Raw genomic sequence first — 25,647 nt, 5'->3', positions numbered from 1 at the left:
ATAATGATAATTGTCTATATAAGGGGTAATGCCGGCTGATGGCGATGTGTAAGACCTTGGTTGTTTACCCAGGAATTTTTTGAGTAACGGGATTTTTGTGGGTTGCGTTACAGACTAGTGGATGTTTTGAAGGACTACAATCACGTGGTATCCGGGATACCGGAAGTGTTTGTACCTCTGATGAAGCCGTTCCTGAATCGTGTGGACGAGACTGTCAAACCGGGCCTCACTATGCTTAATTGGACCTCTATGAATATCATGCAATGTAAGTATGGCCACGACTAGCAGTACGACTTCCGCCATGATTGCAACCAACATGGCCTCGATCAACTGCGGCCGGCATGACCGCGACCCGGATACCTTGACCACGGACATCTCATGTAACAAGTTAGAAGCGAGGCAACCATCACATTTTTTTTTTAACATCTCAACAAAATTATTTGTTAAGCAAGATACTGGCTGTCCAATGCCCTATAGTCGATTCGTTTGTTCAACAGACATCGATAACATCCAAGTATCCATACGAGGGCTAGAAAGACTCACCAAAGAGGTAAGTTTTTATTCACGGTAACAACTTCATGATGAAATATCCCAAAAAGTATTTTTGGCAAACTTACCCTGGTATCATAGCCAACCCCAATATAACACGATTGAATGTTGAATGTCGGCAATTTACGTTTGTCTTGTCAAATTCAAATGTAAACTTCGTCAGAGAGATTGCAAATAGGACAGCCTAGTCCCAGGCGTTCTTACCGGGTCTCCTGTGCTCGGAGATGAACCGTGAGGTAGCCTGGGGGCTGGAGCGAGCTCCTGTGACGTCACAACTCTTACCATACACAGGGAACCCAACCACAGGAAACCCAATAAGAACGCCTGGGACTAGGCTGCAAATATAGGACTATCTAACAGACAGACTACTTGTAGTTGTGATGAACAATAAAAGCATGGGTGGCCTAGCGTGTTAGCGCGTCACTTTTCACCGCTGTGGCCCGGTTTTGAATCTGATTTTTCCGAGTTCATGCCTTGATTTAAATTTGTGTTACAAGTGAGTTATTCTCCTGTGTTTCTGGTCATTTTGGATAAGGGCACTAAACCAATGGTCCAGTCTCTTCAAGCAGTACTATATTTACCTGAACCGGGACGTAAGAGAACCACTAGGGACCCAATAAACCCTCTCGCAGTGACCACCCCCAGTGACAGTGCTTATACTAACAATACAAACAAGGGGGCAATGGATTTGGAGCCTAGTCCTGTTGTGCCTACCGCATCAGTATAACAACTCCCATAAATACGTGTTGTTTTGTGACTTCACAGATCAAGGATATCCAGGAGTGCCGCATAGAGGCCGTCCTGGAGGAGATCGGGTCCACCCCGCTGTGCGACCTGCCCGAGGAAGACGCTATTACCGTGGAGGAGTTCGTGGAGACAACCGAAAAGACATGTCTATCGGCAGCGGAAGTACTTTCAAGGTATGTCACGCAAATATGTAACGCAATCAAACACGTGTCACGCAGGAGCTCCAGGATACCTAACAATCAACAGAGCAGTGCGTTTTAGTATGTCACGGTATTACGTAACGCATCAAACCTGACATATGTCACGCAATAGGTCGTGTCTATCATCAACGGACGAGCTTTCAAGGTAAGTAATGCAATTGCTTATTATTCGAGTGTGGCATTTCGTGTAAAGCGTGTCGCGTATAAATTATCATGCATAGAACTTGGTGCCAGCAAAAAATAGTTTTTGTGTGACTTACATGTAGCTTGTCAACTCGCGCTTGTCACGCTTGTCATAGTAAGTGTCACTCTTGTCAGTGTCACGGTTGTTATAGTAAGGGTCACGCATGTCAGTAAGTGTCACGCTTAGTGTCACGCCAGGACCTTAGTAATGCGAATTTTCTACAGATATGGCGAACTTGTCGAGACATCAGTAGAGGTTTTGCTAGAAACTTTGAAGAGAAACCTAACGGCGGCAGAGATCCAGCCTTTGGAGAAAGCCAATTACCCATGCATGTTCCCCGAGTCTAAACAAGCAAAAAACAACAAGGTGAGATTACAAATAAAGGGTAGCGCTCAATTCTAAATTCATTTCAGTAAAATTAACTCGACTTTAGAGTTGTAATTAATAAAAGATTTACATTGCAAAAGACTTCCCAAAACATAGTTAGTCTGGTTTACATTTCTAAAGACTTACCCAAAACAATGGTAGTCTGGTTTACATTGCAAAAGACTTCCCAAAACAATGATAGTCTGGTTTACATTGCAAAAGACTTCCCAAACAATGATAGTCTAGTTCACATTGCAAAAGACTACCCCAAAACAATGATAGTCTGGTTCACATTGCAAAAGACTTACCCAAAACAATGATAGTCTGGTTTACATTGCAAACATCTAAAAAACTTCCCAAAAAAATGGTTGTCTGGTTTTGCAATCGATTTTCCAAAGCAATGTTAATCTGGTTTACCTTTCAAACTTAGCTCCAGTCGTATTGTGAATATTGATAAAGCTGGCCCAGTTTTCTCTTCCGCATACAAGCCCTAGATACCTAATTACTTTTGTCCTGCACAGGGTAATCGTTGCTGGGAGTGCATGGCGTGTTCGTACTGGAATCTAATTGTGACATACAATCAACGTACTATAGACGCGCTGGTCCGATGCACACGTCTCTCCTTAGACACCATCAAGAGAAGAATGCACACGGCCAACAAATACATCGGCGAGAACGGCCAAGGCAGGGCTGCGCTTTTCAAGGTTAGTTACGCCTCGGGACTATTCGGGAGCCCTTCGGTGATTTACTTGGTAATATTCGGGAGCCCTTCGGTGATTTACTTGGTACTATTCGGGAGCCCTTCGGTGATTTACTTGGTACTATTCGGGAGCCCTTCGGTGATTTACTTGGTACTATTCGGGAGCCCTTCGGTGATATACTTGGTACTATTCGGTACTCAGACGGTAATGTGCGGAAGTTATTCGTTGTTAGACGGAAGTTGTTCTGTACTATTTTGGAGTCACTTGGTACTATCTATTATTTCCTCGGTACCTTTCATGAGTCACTCGGTTCTATTCGGGAGGCACTCGGTACTATTCGAGAGCCGAAGATGATTCGGTATTATTTGTTTGTATTTTATTACTTCTCGGTAATCTTACGAGTCAGTCGCTCCTATTCAGAGTAATCCGGTACTGTTTGGAAGTCGCCTTAGTCTTGAGTGCCCGAGTGTTATTTGGTAGCGAGGGTCGAGGCCATACTAACTCTTTTCTTTGTGTGTTCCAGGCTGACATTGTGCTTGAGATTCCGTCTGTTTTGATGAAGCCAAGTTTGGACGACATCCAACAAGCGCTTAACAAGGCCGTCCAGATCATGCTGAAAACGACACAAAGCATTCCCGAGTGGAAGGCACACAGTGCTATACACAAGCCGCCTATTCCAGTAGTCGAGGAAGGTAAACCTTACTTTAAATTCATACTGTATAAGGTAAACCTTACTGTACATTTATACTGTACAAGGTAAACCTTAGTGTAAATACAAGGTACTATTCGGCAGTCTGCCCTGAAGAAGTCTTATTAAAGACGAAAATTTGGCAGAGTCGATTTCCAGTTTTTGGTGTATTATATTCATTGTTCTGGTACGAGATCGCGACAGTTTGGGCTTTTTGATTCTATTTACAAGGTAAACCTTAATGTACATACAAGGTAAAACTTCCTGTAAATACATACTGTACAAAGTAAACCTTACTGTACATACAAGGTAAAACTTACTGTACATTCATACTGTACATACAAGGTAAACCTTACTGTACATACAAAGTAAACCTTAATGTACATACAAGGTAAAACTTCCTGTAAATACATACTGTACAAAGTAAACCTTACTGAACATACAAGGTAAAACTTACTGTACATTCATACTGTACAAGGTAAACCTTACTGTACATACAAGGTAAACCTTACTGTACATACAAGGTAAACCTTAATGTACATACAAGGTAAAACTTACTGTACATACATACTGTACAAGGTAAACCTTACTGTACATACGATATTCCCGAGTAGAAGGCACACAGCGTTTTACACATGCTGTCTGATTTACCGTAAAATTGTTCGTTTGCTCTTCTCAGGCAAGCCAATCCCCCCAGTTCAAGCCAAATCGTTGTTCAAGATCGTGTCCGAGCACAAAGATGTGGTTAAAGTAGTCATCGTCCTGAACTCTATCATCAGCACCTTTAAGGCGGACGCAAAGGACTTACTGAGCGAGATGGACCAATTCAAGGAACTCTGGAACGAGGACCCGAACACTAAGGTCCATGAATTCATGGAATCCAAGCCGCTGCTCTCAGACTTCGACGCACAGATCAAGTACTACCAGGTGAGGGGTTCTTGGAATCCATCGCAATCTATCGGGTAATTTAGGCATTTGTTCGGATACATTTATTCAACTTATGGTTACTCAAATATTAGATTTAGATTATAGATGGTTATTTTAAATTTTTATTGGAAATAGACCTGGAAATAACAACAGAGAAGTGGCTGATTGGCATTTTTTACCGTGTATTTTGACAGCATTTAGAGACACAGATCGAGGACCTCCCTTCATTCTATCGCATCGGCTCTGTCATCTATCTCACGGAGCGACTCAAAGAGGCCGTAGTCACCGAGACCAAGGCTTGGAAACAAGCGTTTGGCAAAGCTCTTGCAGAGAAGGTAACACATGTGTACAGACGGACGGACGGACGGACGGACGGGCAGATAGTCAAGACTAAATCACAGAGGCTTGGGCTGACCCAAGGGGGGGGGGGCTGGCTTCGGTCTAATGCGGTTCTCAACTGTTCAATATTATCCAAACTCCGACATTTTCCATCTTTCATCTTCTGTCGTATGTCGTATAATGTAAAACGTTTTTATAATTTGTTATTTGTCGATAGGCAAGTGCCGATATGGAGGAGATCTTTACTTTTATCGATAATCTGAACAAGCGACTTGCTAGACCGATTACCGATCTTGATGACGTTAGGGGAAGCATGGCAGCGCTTGGCGAGATCAGGGAATCTGAAATCAAGTGAGTAAAAGTTTAGTAAGGCGTTGTAAGGTTTACCTTTACCAATGTCACTGACCGTGATTTCGTGAAAGATCGACATGACAATCGCAGTGATTTCGTTGCTTGGCTGCATCTTTGCGTTATTTTTTCCAACGACTGTGATTTCTTGACAGGATCGACATGACAATCGGACCAATAGAGGAATCCTTCGCGATGATGAATCGCTACGGTCTGCACTTCTCGAGTAGTGATGCCGAGCGCGTGGACGGGCTCACCTACGCCTGGAAGAAAGTCAACACTCAGGTGAGATCACGTGCGATGAATGAGTTAACCACGTGCCATGTGCAAGTTGATCACGTGTCAACTTTGATTTTATAATGGACTATTACTAGTTTTAATTGATTATATATTTTGTCCGGTTTCCGGTCCAGGCGGGCGTTGTGGCAGCTCATCTCCTCAAGATTCAGCCTGAGTTTAAGGCTGACCTTTTGGATGGCGTCACAAAGTTCAAGGTCCTGGTTCAAAACTTTGTGGAGGACTATACAGAAAAGTAAGTCACGTGATTATTACCGTTATTATTACAGCGCGACCAAGAAACCCGTGAACACCGGAAATATGTATGGAATGTTTGTTCCGACCAATCACTCGCGAGATATTCAAACAGTCAACTAGAAACATGTCTTAGCTAGTCTCAGTGTCTGAATTCTGGCGTCTGATTCGTCAGAAGACAATAAACATTCCACAAACTTGATCTAAGTCTGACTACTTTTTAACAATTAGACTACGAGTTTGAGTTGGTTTTAAGTATAAATCCACTCACATACTTATAAAAAAATATTCAATCATAGTTTGATCACCCACGTGATTTTACCCGAACCGAACACGTGATGATAATGGAGCCAATTATATCATCATACTCTAACCGACCGTGTGATCATTATGAGGCCAGTCAAATTTTCATAGCTGGCGCAATAACCTGATCATAACTTTATTAAAAACGCGATCATAACTTCGATCAATCACATAAATAAAGCGAGACCAGGACTTGTAATAACATATTCTTACATTCTTGTTTATTTTGCCAAGGGGTCCCATGGTACCAGGGATCCCCCCACGCGAGGCTAGTGATCGCCTGGCCATCTTCCAAGCACGCTTTGATGAGCTGTGGAGAAAATACGAGACTTATTCAGGTATGTCTCACCCCTCACGCCTTTTCTTGTATGCCTATATTTAGCTGCCATCCCCATAGCCGCCACATGGCTTGGCCTCGAGGGTACAGAATACACTGTACTGTACGGTATAACTCTGTCAGAACGTCGTACATATTCCCTTTACTATGACCAATTTGCATATTGAATATTCTTTACCTGTTTGGACGATGTGTGATCGGGCTCCCTTTGTATTTCAGGCGGAGAAGAGCTGTTTGGCCTGGAGGTAACTGAATACCCAGATGTACAGCGGATTCGCCGTGAGCTTGGCCTATTACAGAAGCTTTACAATCTGTACAACTCCGTGATTGACAACGTCAATGGTTACTATGACATCCTGTGGCAGGAAATCGACATTGAGAAAATCAACCAGGAGCTGCTGGATTTTCAGAATAGGTAAATTATGGAATGGTGTATTTTACTTAGAATAATTGTCAACTTCGCAGGTACATAGGGAATGAAGTTGATTGTCCGTAAGAGCATTGGGTGTATTTTTTTGGTTGACCAGAATTTTAAAGTGCGTGCTTTTGCCTTAGGATTCGTAAGCTTCCAAAGGGACTCAAGGAGTGGCAGGCGTTCCTTGAGTTGAAGAAGACGATCGATGACTTTAGCGAGTGCTGTCCACTACTCGAAATGATGGCTAACAAGGCTATGAAGGAGAGGCACTGGGGACGAATCTCTCAGATGGTTGGCGTCACGTTAGATGTGGAGTCCGAGACATTCCAGCTTCGACAGCTAATGAGTGCCCCACTTCTTCCAAATAAGGAAGAAATTGAGGTATGTGATTGGTTGAGAGATGTTTGTTTGTTTCTTAGTATGTTAGAAAGGAGTACCCCATTACTCCTCCCATTATTACACCATTTCCTCTTCTCGTTTCAAATGTTCAAGGTAATCAAAATATTTGGTTTGTTTGTTGGTACTTTTTGTATTGACCGCTGTCATTACGCAAATCATCTGTATAAGGGCTCTGTTAGCCCTAATTTAATGATCTTAACCGCTAGAGACTGGCAGAAAAAAAAAACATCCCTATATCTCTATTTACAATAAATTGTTGGTTTTAAGCTGACTCCAAAGAAATTCCAAGACAACCCAAGCGCGTATAGGGCAAGCTGCCTTTTTCGATATAACTTCAGATATCAAATAACAGCCTATCCTTTTGTAATAGCTGCGACTTATTCGATTTTTCATAGTCTTGGTATTTTTAATAATATTACGAGCAAAGTAAACTCGCTTTTAGCGCTTCTTAGGCCTCCCAAAAAATTGTGCAGGTATTTTTGAACGTTACTTTGTTAATCTTCTTCAACACACTTTTTGGAAATTTCCTGAAAACAAGAGCAAAATCGTAGGACGCATTTCTGCGTTTCATAGCTTTCTTTAATTGCAGAGTAAAATATCTTGCAATTAATTATACAAATTCAAATGTCCTTAAAATCTTCTACAAAAGACCCGAACATGAACTTTATTGGCTAAAAGTCATCTAAGAACCTATAATATGTGAAGCATCAGGTCGATCGTCTGTAGTGAAAAGCAAACCGAAGGATTTTTTACATTTCCAAGACTTTCCCAAACCTTCGCCTAATATGGAGACAGGGAAAACACCACTATATTTGAGGGTTCGATTTAGGCGACTAGTTTTCCTACTTGGCCCTCAATCACTCATAGACATATACCACCATGCTATTACTTGGTTTAGTCGAGATGGCAGAGCGGAATGTTTATTCTTTCTTGCGAAATAGCCTTTTGAGTATTTGGTACTACATGATTGAGTTCGGGCATTGCTCCAAAGCCGTCTTTTTTTATAAATGCTAATGCCACGGCGTGGAGTTCCCTCCTTAGAAAGGGGGTGTAAAGTCTCTGTTTCTGAGAGGGAGGGGAGCTATTACAGAAGGATAGGCTGTTATTTGGTCCAAGTATTATATCTGAAAAGTGCGCATTGCGCGAGTTACAGCAAAAAAGGCAGCTTGGCCTAGACGCGCTTGGGTTAGCTTGGAATTTCTTTCGAGTCACCTTAAGCCACTGAACTTTGTAAGCCAAAAATTAAGCTAGGTTTTTTTTTTGAAAGGTTAATTTTAAATCACTGTAAATAATGCAAAGGTAAACATTGATAAAGGAGAGGTTGAGTGTTTCCCTTTAAAAAGATAATCATGTCTTTGTGTTTTGTAGGACATCTGTATTGCGGCGGTCAAAGAGAAAGACATCGAGAGCAAACTAAAAGGAGTGATTGGCGAGTGGAGTGCACAGTCCTTCTCCTTTGCTGGATTTAAGAATCGCGGGGAACTACTTCTCAAGGGCAGTGACACCTCAGATATCGTGTCCCTTATGGAAGACAGCTTGATGGTCCTAGGTTCGCTCCTTAGTAACAGGTAGGGCCTGTACGATATGAAACCTCAGATATTGTGTCCCTTATGGAAGACAGCTTGATGGTCCTAGGTTCGCTCCTCAGTAACAGGTAGGGCCTGTAAGATATATGGCACCTCAGATATCGTGTCCCTTATGGAAGACAGCTTGATGGTCCTAGGTTCGCTCCTTAGTGACAGGTAGGGCCTGTACGATATGACACCTCAGATATAATGTTCCTCTTGAAAGACAGCACGATGGTCCTTGGTCTACTCCTTAGTAACAGGTAGGGCCTGTACGATATGGCACCTCAGATATCGTGTCCCTTATGGAAGACAGCTTGATGGTCCTTGGTCTACTCCTTAGTAACAGGTAGGGCCTCTACGATATGGCACCTTATATACAGTGTCCCTCATTGCAGACATCTTGGTGGTCCTTGGCTCGTTTCCCTCTAATATGTCTTGTTATGGTTTAAGTACGGCGCACTGTTCAGTTGTGACTTGCTTGTGCCTCTAGGTTCAACGGTTTTTTCTTGTTTCTGTCTCTAGATACAACGCGCCGTTCAAGGCCGAGATTCAGAAGTGGGTGGCTAAACTGACCGGCTCCACTGAGATCATTGAGAACTGGCTCATCGTACAGAACTTGTGGGTTTACTTGGAGGCTGTATTCGTGGGCGGAGACATCGCTAAACAGCTGCCACAAGAAGCCAAAAGGTAAGCACGAAATCTCCTTATTTGACAGCTACAAAATCGTCTTCATTCGTCCTGTTTGGTAATCTCTATTTTCATCATAACAGTCATTTGCTCCATGAAAATCTTGTAATAAAGTGATTGTTCGTGAATAACCTTATTGACTTGCTTCAACCTGATTGACTTGTTTCATAACAGGTTTAGCCAGATTGACAAGTCGTGGGTGAAGATCATGCAGAGAGCGCACGAGAACGCGAACGTGGTACAGTGCTGTGTTGGGGACGACACACTTGGGCAACTACTACCGCATCTGCTGGAACAACTGGAGATCTGTCAAAAGTCACTCAGTGGGTGAGTCACACAACGCTGTCACACAACACTGAGTCATCCAACGCTATCACGCAAAACTAAGTCACGCAATACTGTAAAAAAACATTGAGACATACTGTCAGAAAAACGTCACGCAACACTATTGCAAAAAATGAGTCAAGGCATTTATAGGATAGTGAGAATCCAAAGGGACCCTTGGCGTCGTCCTAGTGGCGCTCTATTTCTCCCACATTAAACGGCCTTGAATTTTTTTTCAATTGGCTGCGCGTAAACTGTTGTACATTTTTGTGTGACCAGAGTTAGTGTTCTCGTGATTTAGTGTTCTAAATTACTATTAACGTTGTTGCTTGAATCAATTAGTTGCTTTCTTACAGGATTGCGTGACTCGCTTGCGTTACTTTATTTCACAATTGTTCCCATGACATTGTGTACTCGCTTGTGATTCTTTCTCACGATTTTTTCCATAACATTACGAAACTTGAACCGCTATGTTCTATAAATATTTCAATGTTACTGCGTGACTCGCTTGGGTTGCTTTCTTTATAATTATTTTAAGTTCATTACCTATAACACGCTTGCTAATTTTATAACGTGACTTGCTTGTGTTGCTTTTTTTATAATTATTTTAACGTCATTGCTTACAACACGCTTGCGAGTTTTATTGCGTGACTGAATTGCGTGATTCAAAAACGTGATTGCGTGACCCTCCCGTGATTATAAAATGTGATTGCGTGACCCTCTTGGGTGACAGGTATCTCGAGAAGAAGCGTCTCCTGTTCCCTCGGTTCTTCTTCGTGTCTGACCCCGCCCTGCTCGAGATCCTCGGTCAAGCGAGCGACTCGCACACCATCCAGGCCCACCTGCTCGGTGTGTTTGATAACGTGAAGACCGTGACCTTCGACGAGAAGGAGTACGACAAAATCTTGGCCATCAACTCACGCGAGAACGAGCAGATCATGCTCGAGAAACCCGTCGTTGCTCAGGTAACACATAACGCACGCACAGGTAACGCGTAATGCACGTACAGGTAACGAGTAATGCAGGCACAGGTAACGCGTAATGCACGCTCAGATAACGCACAGGTAATGCGTAACTCACGCTCAGGTAACGCGTAATGCACGTCACTTCGCGAAATGCACAAACGCATTCCACTTAACAGATAACGCAGGTTTAGCGCATAACGTACGCGCAGGTAACACGTAATGCACGAACGCATTGCACTTAACGGATAACACAGGTTTAGCGCATAACGCACACACAGGTAACGCGTAATGCATGTACACTTATCGCAAAATGCACGAACGCATTGCACAAAAGACAACACAGGTTTAGCGCATAACGCACGCACAGGTAACGCATAATAAACGAACATTTCACGCAAAATGCACGAACGCATTGCACTTAACGGATAACGCGCGAACACTTAACATATAACAAACGAAAATGTAACGCGTAAGTAACGCATAACGCACGCAATGTTAACGCATAACGCACGAACACTTAACGCATGCATGTATAACGCAGAACAGCATAACTAAATACGTGATGTTTGTGATCGTATAACCTCTTGGCCAGCTCTGATGCTCTGTCATGTCTGTTGATTGCGTGATACGATTTTATATTACGTGACATGTGGCTGATGGCGTGACATCCTTCCTTTTACAGGGTAATGTGGAGCTGTGGCTGTTCGCGCTTCTCAAGGAAGCCATGAACTCTCTGCACGCGGTCATCCGCATGGCGTCTGTCGGGATCAAAGACCCGAGTTTCAAGCTCATTGAGTTCCTGGACGCTTACCCAGCACAGGTAACCGCATTCAACCACCATTATAATTGCGTGACACGACTTTACGTCACATTCTGCCACCATTATGATAACGTGACACAACGTTGTGTCACATTCAATCACCAATAAAGTGGGTGACACCTTGTTACCCTCTTGCTTGACAGGTCTGCTTTGCTCATTTGCGTGACACGATTGCCTGAGCTAGCTAACAAATTACCAGACTTTAATCACTCTTAAGTGGCCCAATTGCCCTAAATCGTGCAATAAGATTGCGTTACCCAACCTTTGTTACCTGAGCTTGGCAGTACCTGATTGCGTGATACATTGCGTGACTAACTAATTTCTTTTTTGTTAGGTTGGTCTTCTCGGCTTGCAGATGATCTGGACGCGTGACGCCGAGGATGCCTTATCCAGTGCGCGCTCCGATAAAAAGGTAAGGCGCACTAAGATGGCAGATACAGTACATACAGTTTCAATCCCCTGAAATACCCTGCGCCTTCATCCATGGTCTAGCAGTGATGACGCGATAGCTCAGTGGTACAGGCTTCGTCTCAAGCAAGAGGAATAGAGTTTGGACTCAGGAAAGGTTATAAAACAGATGTGGCAAAACATTGCTTCCTACATTGGGGACTGTGAATCCCTCGTCTTCTTCGATAAGGACGTTAAAGAACTCACTTCTTTGTTATTGTTTATCATTGAAAATACAGCAGTTTATTCACAAGGTAACTTCAAAATAACAATCTACGAATAAAGTCTGATATGTTATTGACGATATTTGATTGAAAATACCTTGGTTACTTGCTTGAATTAGCCGATGGAAATAGATGTCCTGTACTGGGGGAGGCTAAAGAATCGCTGGAGTTGTTGGACCGTGCCGCCACTTATAACAGTGCTTACACACTGCCCAAACTCATGAATGTAATCCGCTTTGAATCATTCCGTATCTACACAGTAAAGTCATGTAAAGCCCATTCTAGTGTATCGCGATTTGTATTACGCTGTACTAATACCTAACCTTTCATATTTATATTTCCTTTTCTCACTAAATACATTGTTTGTTACGCTGCATCTCTTTTACTTGTGCCAACTCTGTCAAACCCAACCATACACCCTCCCCTCCCCTCACCCTAAAAAGGCCCTGGGTAATTCCTGTACTTTATCCTGTGTATTTCAGATCATGGCACAAAGAAATCAGTATTTCCTTGACATGTTGAACGAGCTGATCGAGGTTACGACACGTGAGCTGACCAAAGTTGAGCGGATCAAGTTTGAGACGTTCATCACAATTCACGTCCACCAGAGAGATATCTTCGATGATTTGGTATGTCATGTTTTGGCATGCTTGTAGCTTGCTGCCCTGGGGCCAGTTCCTAGAAAGCAGTGTAGCATGGATAAATACGGCTATCTTGACATTTGAATGGTTAAAAAGGGCATTCATCCCTGGGTTAGTGTTAACCTGCTTTCTAAGGGCCCGGCTTTGGACAATATTTACGTCAGAAGACATAATGTCTTGGAATTTGTGACCTGTGGCCTTGTTTTCTATACTATCATAGCAGTGTAGTAAGCTCTCGCAATTGATTCGACCGATACCATCGGGACAAAGTTCTACTTATCGAAGTTTAATGCAAATAGAATTTGCCTTTGTAGGACCCATCAATGGCTTAAGTTACTTTTTGGTAAAAAATATCTAATATATTTTTAATGCTTTATGTTTCTGTAGGTGCGAAAGAACATCAAGACGCCGTCAGATTTTGAGTGGTTGAAGCAGTCACGATTCTACTGGCGCGAGGAGACAGATCAGTGCTTGGTGTCTATCACAGATGTGGACTTCATCTATCAGAACGAGTTCCTGGGGTGTACAGACAGGCTTGTCATCACCCCCCTGACTGACAGGTAAGACTTCCCGCACCACCCCCCTTGACTGACAGGTAAGAAATTGCACACCACCCCCCCTGGATGTTAGAGTAGACATTCCACACACCCCCTGACTGACAGGTGAGGCACCCCACACCATCCCCCTGACTGACAGGTGAGACATCCCACACCACCCCCCTGACTGACAGGTGAGACATTCAACACCCCCCTGACTGACAGGTGAGACATTCCACACCACCCTCCTGACTGACAGGTGAGACATTCAACACCCCCCTGACTGACAGGTGAGACATCCCACACCACCCCCCTGACTGACAGGTGAGACATCCCACACCACCCCCCTGACTGACAGGTGAGACATTCAACACCCCCCTGACTGACAGGTGAGACATCCCACACCAACCCCCTGACTGAGAGGTGAGAACTCCCATACCACCCCATGAATGACTGGTGGGACATCCCACACCAACCCCCTGACTGAGAGGTGAGAACTCCCATACCACCCCATGAATGACTGGTGGGACATCCCCCCCTTGACTGACAGGTGACACACCTTCGCGTAAGGTCCCTAGTAACGCTTGGCTGTCTGATTTATCAGGTGTTACATTACGCTTTCTCAAGCTCTGGGCATGGCGATGGGGGGTGCACCCGCTGGCCCAGCAGGGACAGGCAAGACAGAGACTACAAAGGTAACCAACATCACATCCAGGAGTTCCCCAGGGGGGGGGGGAGGGGGGCGAAGTATTTGGAGAAAGGTGGGGGGGGGGTCAAAGCATCATTTAGGCAAGCCGCTGCACACCCTTAGATCCCCCTTGGTATTGGTCCTATGGTAGCTTCGTATTGCTGTGATGGTGGACAGTATGTGGTAATATTCCTTCTTTTGTTTATAATTAAGGGCCGTCTACACGGGCAATTTTTACTTGACAAGAAAGTTTTAACTTGACAAGTTTACGTGCGTGTTTGCTTTTACCTGACAAGTTTGACTTGCAAAGTGCACGAAGTTGATATTGTAGACGCTCAACAAGTTTTACTTGACAAGTTTTTCCGATAAAAGTAGTTCGTAGGCCCCCTTTTCTTATGCTTGTGGATTATTAAAAACGCTGCTGTTGCTGCCACGGTCTGTCCTCTTTCTCTTCGTCAGAGGCACATTTTGTGATGGCAATCTTTGTTTTTTTTGTATCGCCACTGTCTAAAGTCATTACCGGCTCATCGCACGAAAAACTTGTCAATTAAAAGTTGCTTGTGTGGACAGCATGTCTAGACAAACGATTAGAATTGTCAACTTGTAAAGTAAAAATTGCCCGTGTAGACGACCATTTAGTTTCTCACTGATTTTTCTTGTTATTGTAGGACATGGGAAAAGCTCTTGGGAAGTACGTCGTGGTGTTTAACTGTTCTGACCAGATGGACTATCGTGGTCTTGGGCGTATCTTCAAAGGTAAGTCTTCTACTGTCTTGTAGTTTTGCAGTTCGACGCGCGTTATCGTGGCCACATTGAAAGTTTTGTGTAGTAAGCCAATGAGGATGCAAGTAACGTGCTATCTTATACGACGCGCGCTACCGTGGCCACCTTGACAGTTTTGTGAAGTAAGCATCCAATAAGGATGCAAGAAATGTTACCTGATTGACATCAACGTCACTAGCCTACCAACATGACAAAGAAATGCTTAAGTGTCATCGGAACGCGATGGATTCCTCCTAGTTAATCAGAACTGTGGCTCTCGCCTGCAAAATGTTTTATTTTTCTATCTTAAAGACTTTTTTCTTGGTGGCCACGGTAACGCGCGTCGCACTTAAATAGATTAAAGCCGCATTGTCACCAGTTTACTTCCGGAGGTCCGACGGAAACCTCAACCGTTAAATGACAAAAGAATCTATTTGAATCCGAGATATTTAACAGGCCATCCGCTCTAAATTATCAATCACATCCTCAAAGAAACTTCCAATAGACACACTTCTTTCAATAATTTGAAATATTTTTCGTGTTTTCCGTTAAAAATCATCGGATATTGTTAGGTAATCGACCGGAAGTAAACTGGCGACAATGCGGCTTTAACTCGGAAATAAGGGGGCGGTTAGAAATCGTAGAAATCGAGAGGGTAAGAATATTAAACATTCATAACAGACATAAAACAAGACCTTCAGAATATTTTTTTGTTGTGATCTTCCAGGTCTTGCGCAATCTGGTAGTTGGGGATGCTTTGACGAGTTTAACCGTATTGAGCTACCCGTGTTGTCGGTGGCCGCGCAGCAGATATCCGTGGTACTGACGTGTAAGAAGGAGCGAAAGAAGCAGTTCATCTTCACGGATGGTGACGTGGTGGACATGGACCCAGAGTTCGGTATCTTCCTTACTATGGTACGTGGGGGATTGGTATGAGGATATGGGGATTGTGATGAGGATATGGGGATTAGGATGAGGATATGGGGATTGGGATGAGGATATGGGGATTGTGATGAGGATATGAAAATTGGGATGAGGATGGGGGTGATGATGCCGATGGTTGTTATGATGGCGATAATGTGGCTCGGATGACTACGTTAAAAGGCGGTCCCGTCTCGCAAAAACCTAGATAACCAATTTGTTATTGTGGCACGTTAAACAACCACTGAATAAGGCAGAGTCCATCTCCAGGGTATGTACTTGGCCGCATAACCAAAAGGGGCATTAACATACCAACACTCTCTCATCCATGAAAACGGCGTGGCAGCACAGTGCGCCTTATATAGTAGTCCGAATAAGACCCCATGTAATGTAAATCCAGAGCAATTCAGCCTATGGCTGCAATCCTGGATAAAGTAAGCCCAGCTTCCTTTCCTTTCCTACATAACCTATATCTTTGTGATTGTTTAGAATCCTGGTTATGCTGGGCGTCAGGAGCTTCCCGAGAACCTAAAGATCATGTTCCGTACTGTTGCTATGATGGTCCCTGACAGGCAGATCATCATTCGAGTCAAGCTTGCCGCCTGTGGTTTCATTCGCAACATCGTGCTCTCCGCCAAGTTCTTCACTCTGTACAAGCTCTGTGAAGAGCAGCTCACAAAGCAGGTAGGAAACCGGAAAAACAGGTTCATTAAACCTGATGATCAGGTTATATCACAAATGTATACAGCCAGGCAAGGAAAACATGCAAGTTCAGTTTTAAGTTATTTTGCACTGTTTTCTTTTATTAATACAATAACTGTGTAACAGTTCATTTGAATTGAGAGAGGACTGAGTAAAGACAAATTTCGTAAAAATATCAAATGTGCGCAGCATCCTAGCGTAAGCAAACTTAATTTAGGCTGTATTAATGATGAAGATTGTATAATAATTCTGATATCACCCATATTTACCATTCAGGTCCATTATGACTTCGGTCTACGAAATATCCTCTCCGTGTTGCGTACTTTAGGAGCCGTGAAAAGAGCTAACCCCGAGGTATGAGATTGTTGATAGTTGCCGTGCTCTCATTGGTTGTTTAGCGGGCCGCTCGTAAGTCCCAATCCTGGACTCTCAGTTTGCGGCGAAGAATTCACTCAAAAGGTTGTATTATAAATATCTTATTGACCTTGCTTGCTTGGGCCTTTACTGGAGATTATGGAGACTCTTTTTTTTCACATCGTTTTTATGACCCGCTAGCTTCGCTCTTGAACCATTAAAGAACTGGTCCATTCTTAGCGTGTGAATAACCATTCCTGGAAGCACGCGGATAGTTTAAAGTGAAGGAATGGTCTATTCTTAGCGTGTGTATATCCATTCCTAGAGGCACGCTAATAGTCTAAAGTAAAGGAATGGTCTATTCTTAGCGTGTGTATATCCATTCCTAGAGGCACGCGAATAGTTTAAAGTAATGATCTATTCTTAGCGTGTGTATATCCATTCCTAGAGGTACGCGAATAGTCTAAAGTAAAGGAATGGTCAATTCTTAGCGTGTGTATATCCATTCCTAGAGGCACGCGAATAGTTTTAAGTAAAGGAATGGTCCATTCTTAGCGTGTGTGTATCCATTCCTGAAAGCACCCGAATTAAGAAAAAGGTCCATTCTTAGCGTGCGTATGACCATCATTTCTGCAAACTGTTACTGAAATTTTCAAGTTAAATCTAAAAACTTAAGTATTGCGTGGCATTAGTCGATGACTTTTTATTTGTTGTGCGTGACATGGTATCTTGTGTTCCAGGACTCTGAAGATCGTATCGTGATGCGAGTGTTGCGTGACATGAATCTCAGTAAGCTAGTAGATGAAGACGAGCCTCTGTTTTTGAGTTTGATCGATGACTTGTTCCCTGGCCTCCAACTGGACAAGGCAGGGTACCCGGACATCGAGCAGGCGATAGCGCAGTGTGTGGAGGAGGCCAAGCTGATCAATCACCCTCCATGGGTGCTGAAACTAATCCAGGTACACCCCGTCACTACCCCCATGGGTGCTGAAACTTATCCAGGTAAACCCCGTCACTACCTCCCATGGGTGCTAAAACTTATCCAGGTAAACCCCGTCACTACCTCCCATGGTTGCTGAATCTTATTTAGGTACACCCCGTCAATACCCCCATGGGTGCTGAAAATTATCCAGGTAAACCCCGTCACTACCTCCCATGGGTGCTGAAACTTATCCAGGTAAACCCCGTCACTACCTCCCATGGGTGCTGAAACTTATCCAGGTAAACCCCGTCACTACCTCCCATGGTTGCTAAATCTTATTCAGGTACACCCCGTCAATACCCCCATGGGTGCTGAAACTTATCCAGGTACACCCCGTCAATACCTCCCATGGGTGCTGAATCTTATTCAGGTACACCCCGTCACTACCTCCCATGGGTGCTGAATCTTATTCAGGTACACCCTGTCACTACCCCCATGGGTGCTAAAACTTATTCAGGTACACCCTGTCACTACCCCCATGGGTGCTGAATCTTATTCAGGTACACCCTGTCACTACCCCCATGGGTGCTGAATCTTATTCAGGTACACCCTGTCACTACCCCCATGGGTGCTGAATCTTATTCAGGAACACCCCGTTACTACCCCCCATGGGTGATAAATGATATTGATGTACGTTCTAGTATTTCAGTCCATCTGTACGAGAACAATCGAGCACGTCGCGAAATAATATTGCATTATTATTTATGGCTCCTTTTGCACGCTTTTATTCACGCAGCTATACGAGACCCAGCGAGTGCGTCACGGAATGATGGCGCTGGGACCGAGCGGCGCGGGTAAGACCAAGTGTATCAACATCCTGATGAAGGCCATGACCATCTGCGGAGCGCCGCACAAGGAGTTCCGCATGAATCCAAAGGTGACTATATAACTTGCTTTAAACCAAGTACTTTCATGAACAAATCTTCTTCTATCACCAGTTATTGGGATAGCACGCGCCTAAGTAATGACCGTGTTTGAAGCGTCACACTAGCACTTCCGCTTGAATCCAAAGGTGGCAATCTACTAAATTAACCTACAACTTCCATGTATTATTGAGACTTTCATATTGATATGAATGTAATTTTATGGCCTGCGATATCGTTTATATGCTCTCAAATTAGCCCAAATAAACAAACAAAAAACCGGTTTCTTTCTTGTCACGCCGGTTTGTGACAAGGGCAAGAAGAATGTTTTTTTTTTGTCTTGTATTGAACAGAATCCTGGGCGTTACACCGGAGGTCAAAAACATATCTTTAAAATTTGTTTTCGTCGCTACTGAATGCATGTTAACAAACGAACTCTGACCTTTCGACCGAACAATCTAGAGAAAACTCAATTCAGGTGTTCTGTCATAGATCGACTTAGTATCACACTCGGGTGGGCCAGCTAACATAGCCTTGTTTTCTCGCGACTGTATCACGCAGCTAACATAGCCTTGTTTTCTCGCGACTGTATCACGCAGCTAACATAGCCTTGTTTTCTCGCGACTGTATCACGCAGCTAACATAGCCTTGTTTTCTCGCGACTGTATCACGCAGCTAACATAGCCTTGTTTTCTCGCGACTGTATCACGCAGCTAACATAGCCTTGTTTTCTCGCGACTGTATCACGCAGCTAACATAGCCTTGTTTTCTCGTGACTGTATCACGCAGCTAACATAGCCTTGTTTTCTCGCGACTGTATCACGCAGCTAACATAGCCTTGTTTTCTTGCGACTGTATCACGCAGCTAACATAGCCTTGTTTTCGCGACTGTATCACGCAGCTAACATAGCCTTGTTTTCGCGACTGTATCACGCAGCTAACATATTCTTCTCTAACCAGGCCATCACTGCGCCTCAGATGTTCGGGCGTCTTGACGTGGCGACTAATGATTGGACGGATGGCATCTTCTCCACCTTGTGGCGGAAAACGCTCCGGGCGAAAAAGGTGAATGAATTATGTGAACTACCGTGTACTAAGTATTGATAGTCATTCCACGCTAACCATTGTCACGCAACTCAACGTCATGCCACGATGACTATTGTCACGCAACGTCGCGTCATACCACGCGTACTATTGTAACGCAACTAAACTTCATGTCACGCTGACTATTGACACGCAACGCCTTGTCATGTCACGCTCACTTTTATCACGTGTGTCTTCCCAGGGTGATCATATTTGGATTGTGCTGGACGGTCCCGTGGACGCCATCTGGATCGAGAACCTGAACAGCGTGCTGGACGACAACAAGACCCTGACGCTCGCAAACGGAGATAGGATTCCCATGAGTCCGACCTGCAAGGTCGTGTTCGAGCCACACAACATCGACAACGCGTCACCCGCTACCGTGTCCAGGTAAGTCACGTGATTGTAAACAAGCGACTTGTCACGTGACAAATTCTCACCTGTTGAGTCACGTCACTCCTAAGCAGTGACAGTCACTTGAAAACACATCACGTGTAAATCACACAGATGTCCTAAATCATGTTATTTCTGTATTTTTTTCAGGAATGGAATGGTGTACATGAGCTCGTCAGCGTTGGACTGGAAACCAATCTTACAGGTACAATCATTAGAAATTGTCTTTCATGTATTTCAAGCAGCTGGCGAATTTGCCGTGTAATAAATTTCTTGTTAACCTACGTCATTATGGAATTCATATAGCGCTTATATCACCCATGTTCTAAGCGCTTAACATCAATGTTGGAACTGAGGAAAACAAGCTTCTAGTTAGCTATCATCTGATCATACGTTCAACAAGTCAAATTCAGGGAAGAGAGGGAGAAAGATACTTTTCATGTCTCGATCGGAAAACGAACCCGTTTAAACAAAGGTAGGAAGTCCCATACGCTGGCGCGCTAACACACTGGGCCACCTGTGGTGAGAGGCCCCATACGCTGGCGCGCTAACACACTGGGCCACCTGTGGTGAGAGGCCCCATACGCTGGCGCGCTAACACACTGGGCCACCTGTGGTGAGAGGCCCCATACGCTGGCGCGCTAACACACTTGGCAACCTGTGACCCCTATTTATACGTCATATTTCGTGTATTTTTTCAGAGCTGGTTAAAGACGCGCTCCTCGACAGAATCTGAGATTCTCTTTAACCTATTTGAGCAGCTGTTTGACGACGTGCAGAACTTCCTGACAGTCAGCGTTGTACCGAGAATGGAGGTATGGAAGAAATAAAACGTTTTTACCTATAAAATCGTAGAAACGAACTGATGTGACATTCTTAAAATGGTAATGTAATTAAATACTTTAAGTTTCCCTGATTACACCACGCCTATGTAGACCACCTAGTTATTCTTCAGCTTGCCTGAAATATTTCCAGCCATATCATTCTGTAGTCGTCTGCTATTTGACAAGTTCTAACCCTCTTATCAACTTGTAGCTGCTTGAATGTAACTACATCGTGCAGGCGTCCAATCTACTGAATGGTCTGATTCCCGGAGAGGACGCCCCCAAGCAAGCCGACGCCTCACACCTCGAGAAACTGTTTATATTCTCGATCATGTGGAGTATTGGCGCATTACTGGAGTTGAGCGACAGAAAGAAGGTCAGTTTCAATAGTAGCGAGCTTATCACAACGGATGTCTTGATTAACATCTTGTGATGATGTTTGATTGACAGTTGGAAGAGTTCATGATGGAGACGTTTCCTGATCTTAAGTGGCCGCCGGTGTCCGGACAGGACACAATATTTGAGTATGTTGTCAACGATCAAGGAGATTGGCAGCACTGGTCCGAGAGGGTAAGGATGGGCGTATCAATATAAAGGATCAACATAGGCGTATCTATCTAGAGGGTAGGGAAAGGCGTATCTATGTTAAGGGTAAGGATAGGCGTATCAATATAAAGGATCAACATAGGCGTATCTATCTAGAGGGTAGGGAAAGGGTAAGGATAGGCGTATCAATATAAAGGATCAACATAGGCGTATCTATCTAGAGGGTAGGGAAAGGGTAAGGATAGGCGTATCAATATAAAGGATCAACATAGGCGTATCTATCTAGAGGGTAGGGAAAGTGTAAGGATAGGCGTATCAATATAAAGGATCAACATAGGCGTATCTATCTAGAGGGTAGGGAAAGGCGTATATATGTTAAGGGTGAGGATAGGCGTATCTCTCCAAACGGTAAGGATAGGCGTATATCTGGATATTTATATGTGACCAGATTGGGGGTCCCACTCTTATCAATATTTGTCTTTCTTGTTCAGGTTGAGGCGTATGATTACCCTACAGATTCCGTCCCCGAGTACTCAGGTATCCTCGTACCTAACGTGGACAACGTACGGACGGACTTCCTGATTGACTGCATCGCAAAGCAGGAAAAGGTTACTAATTAATTTTGACCTTACATACTAGTCCAATACTCTGACAAATTTATTCATAGCATTGTTCCCTTCCATTGTTTCACCTCGTTATCCCATACGCTTCATTGGCCTCGATTGATTCACACAATGCCATGCATTAATTTGTCGGTGTATTTGACAACCCTGCCCACTATATCACATGCAGAGAAACTATAGAAGAGAAAACAAAACGGATAACCACTAGATAAGTGAATACTATTATTTCAACGAATATCATAATTCTAGTAACTACATGCAACAATACAGCAATGATAATGTCTCCTACCCAATGTAGTATCACCAAATCGATTGGGAGGACGGTGTAATGGACTGATTGCTGTTGTTTTGCTGCAGGCGGTATTGCTAATCGGTGAGCAAGGTACAGCTAAGACCGTCATGACCAAAGGATACTGCGAACGCTACGACCCGGAGCTACATGTGTTCAAGGCCATGAACTTCTCGTCCGCAACCACTCCCAACATGTTCCAGGTACGTCTAAGATAATAACGATGATCATGGTGATAATGATGATGACGATGGTGATGATGATGACGATGGTGATGATGATGGTGGTGGTGGTGGTGGTGGTGGTGGTGGTGGTGGTGGTGGTGGTGGTGGTGGTGATGGTGATGGTGATGGTGATGGTGATGGTGATGGTGATGGTGATGGTGATGGTGATGGTGATGGTGATGGTGATGGTGATGTCACTCATAATGGAGTGTTAGTATTGAAAATGATTATATAAAAATTAATCTGATTTCTTGACTTCAACAGCGTACTATTGAGAGCTATGTTGACAAGCGCATGGGAACGACGTACGGGCCGCCAGCGGGTAAAAAGATGACATCTTTCATTGATGACATCAACATGCCTGTTATCAACGAGTGGGGAGATCAGGTACGTTAAAAAATGTCGATCAACTACTCCTTTGTTATTATTTATCATTGAAAATACAACGATTTATTTGCAAGAAAACTTCAAAATAACAATCTGCGAATCAATTTGGTACGTTATTGACGACATTTGATTGAGAATATCTTAGTTTCTCGCTTGAATTGGCCGATGGAAATGGATTCTTTGTGTAACTCGGCATTGAGCGGGGGCATAAAATGGCGGCGTCATTTGCCTTCTTTAACATACACCTGTTTCACAAAAGGTTGTCAGTGGAAATGGCGAATGGCAAATGGTAAATGGCTTATGGGTACTAATTATCCGTAATATTAAAGGTGTTAGATAAAGTTCAGCAATGCGAGAGCCAGGCATTTGTAACCTTTAATGTATAGTTGTTTGGATTTATCCATATTCTTCGAGACGCATGGTTACTTTTGCCATTTGCCAATCGCCATTTGCCATTTGCAATGACAACCTTTATTGAAATAGGTGTATCTCTTTCAGCCGCCATTTTGTCACCCTAGCATGTAAGGCGAGAGGTGATTGTACTGTGACATTTTAACTCAAACTCATTATCGTAGACTGCGTTTTGAAGTAAGGCTGGTGGCATGTGAAACGCATTTGATATATAACGCTGTTAATTTGCACCTTTCAGATATTAAACAATTGCATTTTACTATCCCCACCTTACTAATCTGAATAGCCAGTGGTACACCACACCGAACCCCCAATACAGGGTATCCCTCCTTAACCGCCAGGTAACACATACAAAGACCCCTTAGACCCCTAGACTCCAACACGCTACTTACCTCAAATCACCTTATCCCACGAAAACAAAGAAGCATCCCCTCCCCCAGATCCTATGGGTGATAAACTTCAACGTCTCACGATGTTAATTTGCTCTATTATAACAAAGTATTTCCTTGTATTTTCTATGGCATTGTAGATTACGAATGAGATCGTGCGTCAGTTGATGGAGATGAAAGGTTTTTACAGTCTTGATAAACCAGGAGAGTTTACGAGTATCGTGGACATTCAGTTCATCTCCGCCATGATTCAACCCGGAGGTGGACGCAACGATATCCCAAGTCGACTCAAGCGACAGTTCACGGTCTTCAACTGCACTTTGCCCAGCAACGCATCCATCGACAAGGTGTTCAGGTAAAAAAGGATGACGGCGACGCTGGAAAATTTCGACAGACAAAATACCGTCACGTTCTATTTTCCCAAGTGCTTAACTCTAAATTACTTTGTTGCGTTTGTCTATCAACGGTTGGCTGTATAAAAGCATGACCCACCAAAAATAAATATCAAAGCGTTTTGAAGGGAAGGGGGAGGAAGGAGTTCATGATATTTTTGCATGTACCTTCCCAAGCACTCAATTTTTAATTTTCGTGAACCGTTTCAAATGCAAATGCATGCAAAAGAACATGAAACAATTGACGAAACGAAAAGGCATTTGTGGTGATAGGCAAACTCCAATGAAGTTTAGTTTAGGGGTAATGGGCAAACTCCACTGACCAAGTGAATTCTTACAGCACTATTGGTTGTGGGTACTTCCACAAGGCCCGCGGATTCCCTGTGGAAGTCGTGAATATGATTTCACCTCTTGTCGCGAGTACACGGAAGTTGTGGCAGAAGACCAAGGTGAAGATGTTGCCAACACCGGCCAAGTTTCACTACATATTTAACCTCAGGGATCTCAGCAGAATTTGGCAGGTAAGGGAATAACCACCATCATTTGGGGGGGGGGGGGGGGTTAGCAAAGGTTGATAAGTACGGAAATAACAACAGGGCATTGGCCTACGGCAGGGAAGGAGTTGACCAACAACAGAAATACCACCACTCCTTTCTCATGTTTGAATGTTTACCCACAGGGCATGTTAGTCGTTACGTCAGAGATTCTCAAAACGCCCAAGGTCCTGCTCAATCTGTGGAAGCACGAGTGTCACCGTGTGATCGCCGATCGCTTCACGAATCAACCCGATAGGGACTGGTTTGAGAAGAGCCTGATGGCGGTTGTCGAGGAGGACTTCGGGGCAGAGGTGTCGGCGATGATCGATCCAGAGCCGTACTTCGTGGACTTCCTCCGAGACGCGCCCGAACCGACAGGTAAAACCCACGTGATCTTGAAATAACCGTATGTAAAATAGGTCAATCACTTGACCTCACATGTTCAGGGAAAACCAATATGATATATACAATCACGCGACTCACATGTAAAGCCCACGTGATTAAGTAAAAGCCATGTGATCAGTTGATGCAATCGTGATTACAAGTTAAACACAAATAATAAGGAAAAAGCCATCTCCTGTTCATCTTTCCTGAATCAGCTTCAAAATATGTGCTTTCGATTCACTCTTCTATCGCAACTTCTCTTTCTAACCTACTGTCAGTGCTTTAGCTTTCATATAGTCCTTGCCTCTTGTAACTTGTTAACTGTTTACTGTTTCTCTTGTATGTATTCCCTTAGTTCTTCCTGGTTCTTAAATTAACGTTGTGTCCTACATTCTTCTCTTCTTCTCTATCTATCAACACTCGTCAGCGTTCCAAGACCTCGTAAATCAGGCCTCGAAGGAGCAACAACCGCCAAACCGCAAAAAGAAAGGCGGAAGCGGGTCACGTGGTATGATAACGGCATGCTGCACTACGCATGCGTACAGCGGTTACACGCACAATGCGCATGCTCGGTTCTCTCGCGATCAACATTTAGCGAGTTTACACCCTAATAGTCCAAAAGTGCAGTTAACAAAAAAAAAAAAGGCT

At 43.8% G+C, this 25,647-nt stretch overlaps 1 protein-coding gene across 2 annotated transcripts in view; it reads left to right on the top strand.

The window, feature by feature from the left end:
- The window catches only part of LOC5513873 (dynein axonemal heavy chain 5), a 77,139-nt gene that overhangs the window by 19,818 nt on the left and 31,674 nt on the right, over positions 1–25,647 (top strand). For both annotated transcript variants that reach the window (XM_048721435.1, XM_048721434.1), the window contains exons 27-67: positions 114–265; positions 498–550; positions 1,315–1,469; positions 1,905–2,046; positions 2,568–2,750; positions 3,271–3,439; positions 4,115–4,362; positions 4,557–4,697; positions 4,919–5,052; positions 5,205–5,334; positions 5,463–5,581; positions 6,118–6,221; positions 6,440–6,635; positions 6,776–7,016; positions 8,403–8,602; positions 9,125–9,289; positions 9,464–9,616; positions 10,347–10,578; positions 11,261–11,398; positions 11,733–11,810; positions 12,552–12,698; positions 13,098–13,270; positions 13,851–13,941; positions 14,603–14,690; positions 15,424–15,611; positions 16,107–16,301; positions 16,596–16,673; positions 17,414–17,632; positions 18,392–18,532; positions 19,479–19,583; positions 19,804–19,991; positions 20,145–20,199; positions 20,696–20,809; positions 21,030–21,194; positions 21,269–21,388; positions 21,856–21,972; positions 22,345–22,479; positions 22,765–22,887; positions 23,828–24,042; positions 24,420–24,600; positions 24,759–24,993. In XM_048721435.1, the coding sequence (XP_048577392.1) occupies positions 114–265; positions 498–550; positions 1,315–1,469; positions 1,905–2,046; positions 2,568–2,750; positions 3,271–3,439; positions 4,115–4,362; positions 4,557–4,697; positions 4,919–5,052; positions 5,205–5,334; positions 5,463–5,581; positions 6,118–6,221; positions 6,440–6,635; positions 6,776–7,016; positions 8,403–8,602; positions 9,125–9,289; positions 9,464–9,616; positions 10,347–10,578; positions 11,261–11,398; positions 11,733–11,810; positions 12,552–12,698; positions 13,098–13,270; positions 13,851–13,941; positions 14,603–14,690; positions 15,424–15,611; positions 16,107–16,301; positions 16,596–16,673; positions 17,414–17,632; positions 18,392–18,532; positions 19,479–19,583; positions 19,804–19,991; positions 20,145–20,199; positions 20,696–20,809; positions 21,030–21,194; positions 21,269–21,388; positions 21,856–21,972; positions 22,345–22,479; positions 22,765–22,887; positions 23,828–24,042; positions 24,420–24,600; positions 24,759–24,993 (6,206 nt within the window). The remainder of the gene's footprint in view (positions 1–113; positions 266–497; positions 551–1,314; positions 1,470–1,904; positions 2,047–2,567; positions 2,751–3,270; positions 3,440–4,114; positions 4,363–4,556; positions 4,698–4,918; positions 5,053–5,204; positions 5,335–5,462; positions 5,582–6,117; positions 6,222–6,439; positions 6,636–6,775; positions 7,017–8,402; positions 8,603–9,124; positions 9,290–9,463; positions 9,617–10,346; positions 10,579–11,260; positions 11,399–11,732; positions 11,811–12,551; positions 12,699–13,097; positions 13,271–13,850; positions 13,942–14,602; positions 14,691–15,423; positions 15,612–16,106; positions 16,302–16,595; positions 16,674–17,413; positions 17,633–18,391; positions 18,533–19,478; positions 19,584–19,803; positions 19,992–20,144; positions 20,200–20,695; positions 20,810–21,029; positions 21,195–21,268; positions 21,389–21,855; positions 21,973–22,344; positions 22,480–22,764; positions 22,888–23,827; positions 24,043–24,419; positions 24,601–24,758; positions 24,994–25,647) is intronic.

The sequence above is a fragment of the Nematostella vectensis genome, chromosome 14, assembly GCF_932526225.1.
Source record: "Nematostella vectensis chromosome 14, jaNemVect1.1, whole genome shotgun sequence".
In the NCBI taxonomy this organism is placed as follows: Eukaryota; Metazoa; Cnidaria; class Anthozoa; order Actiniaria; family Edwardsiidae; genus Nematostella; species Nematostella vectensis.
Note: the sequence above shows the minus strand (reverse complement) of the source record. Positions and strands in the feature narration are given on the sequence as shown.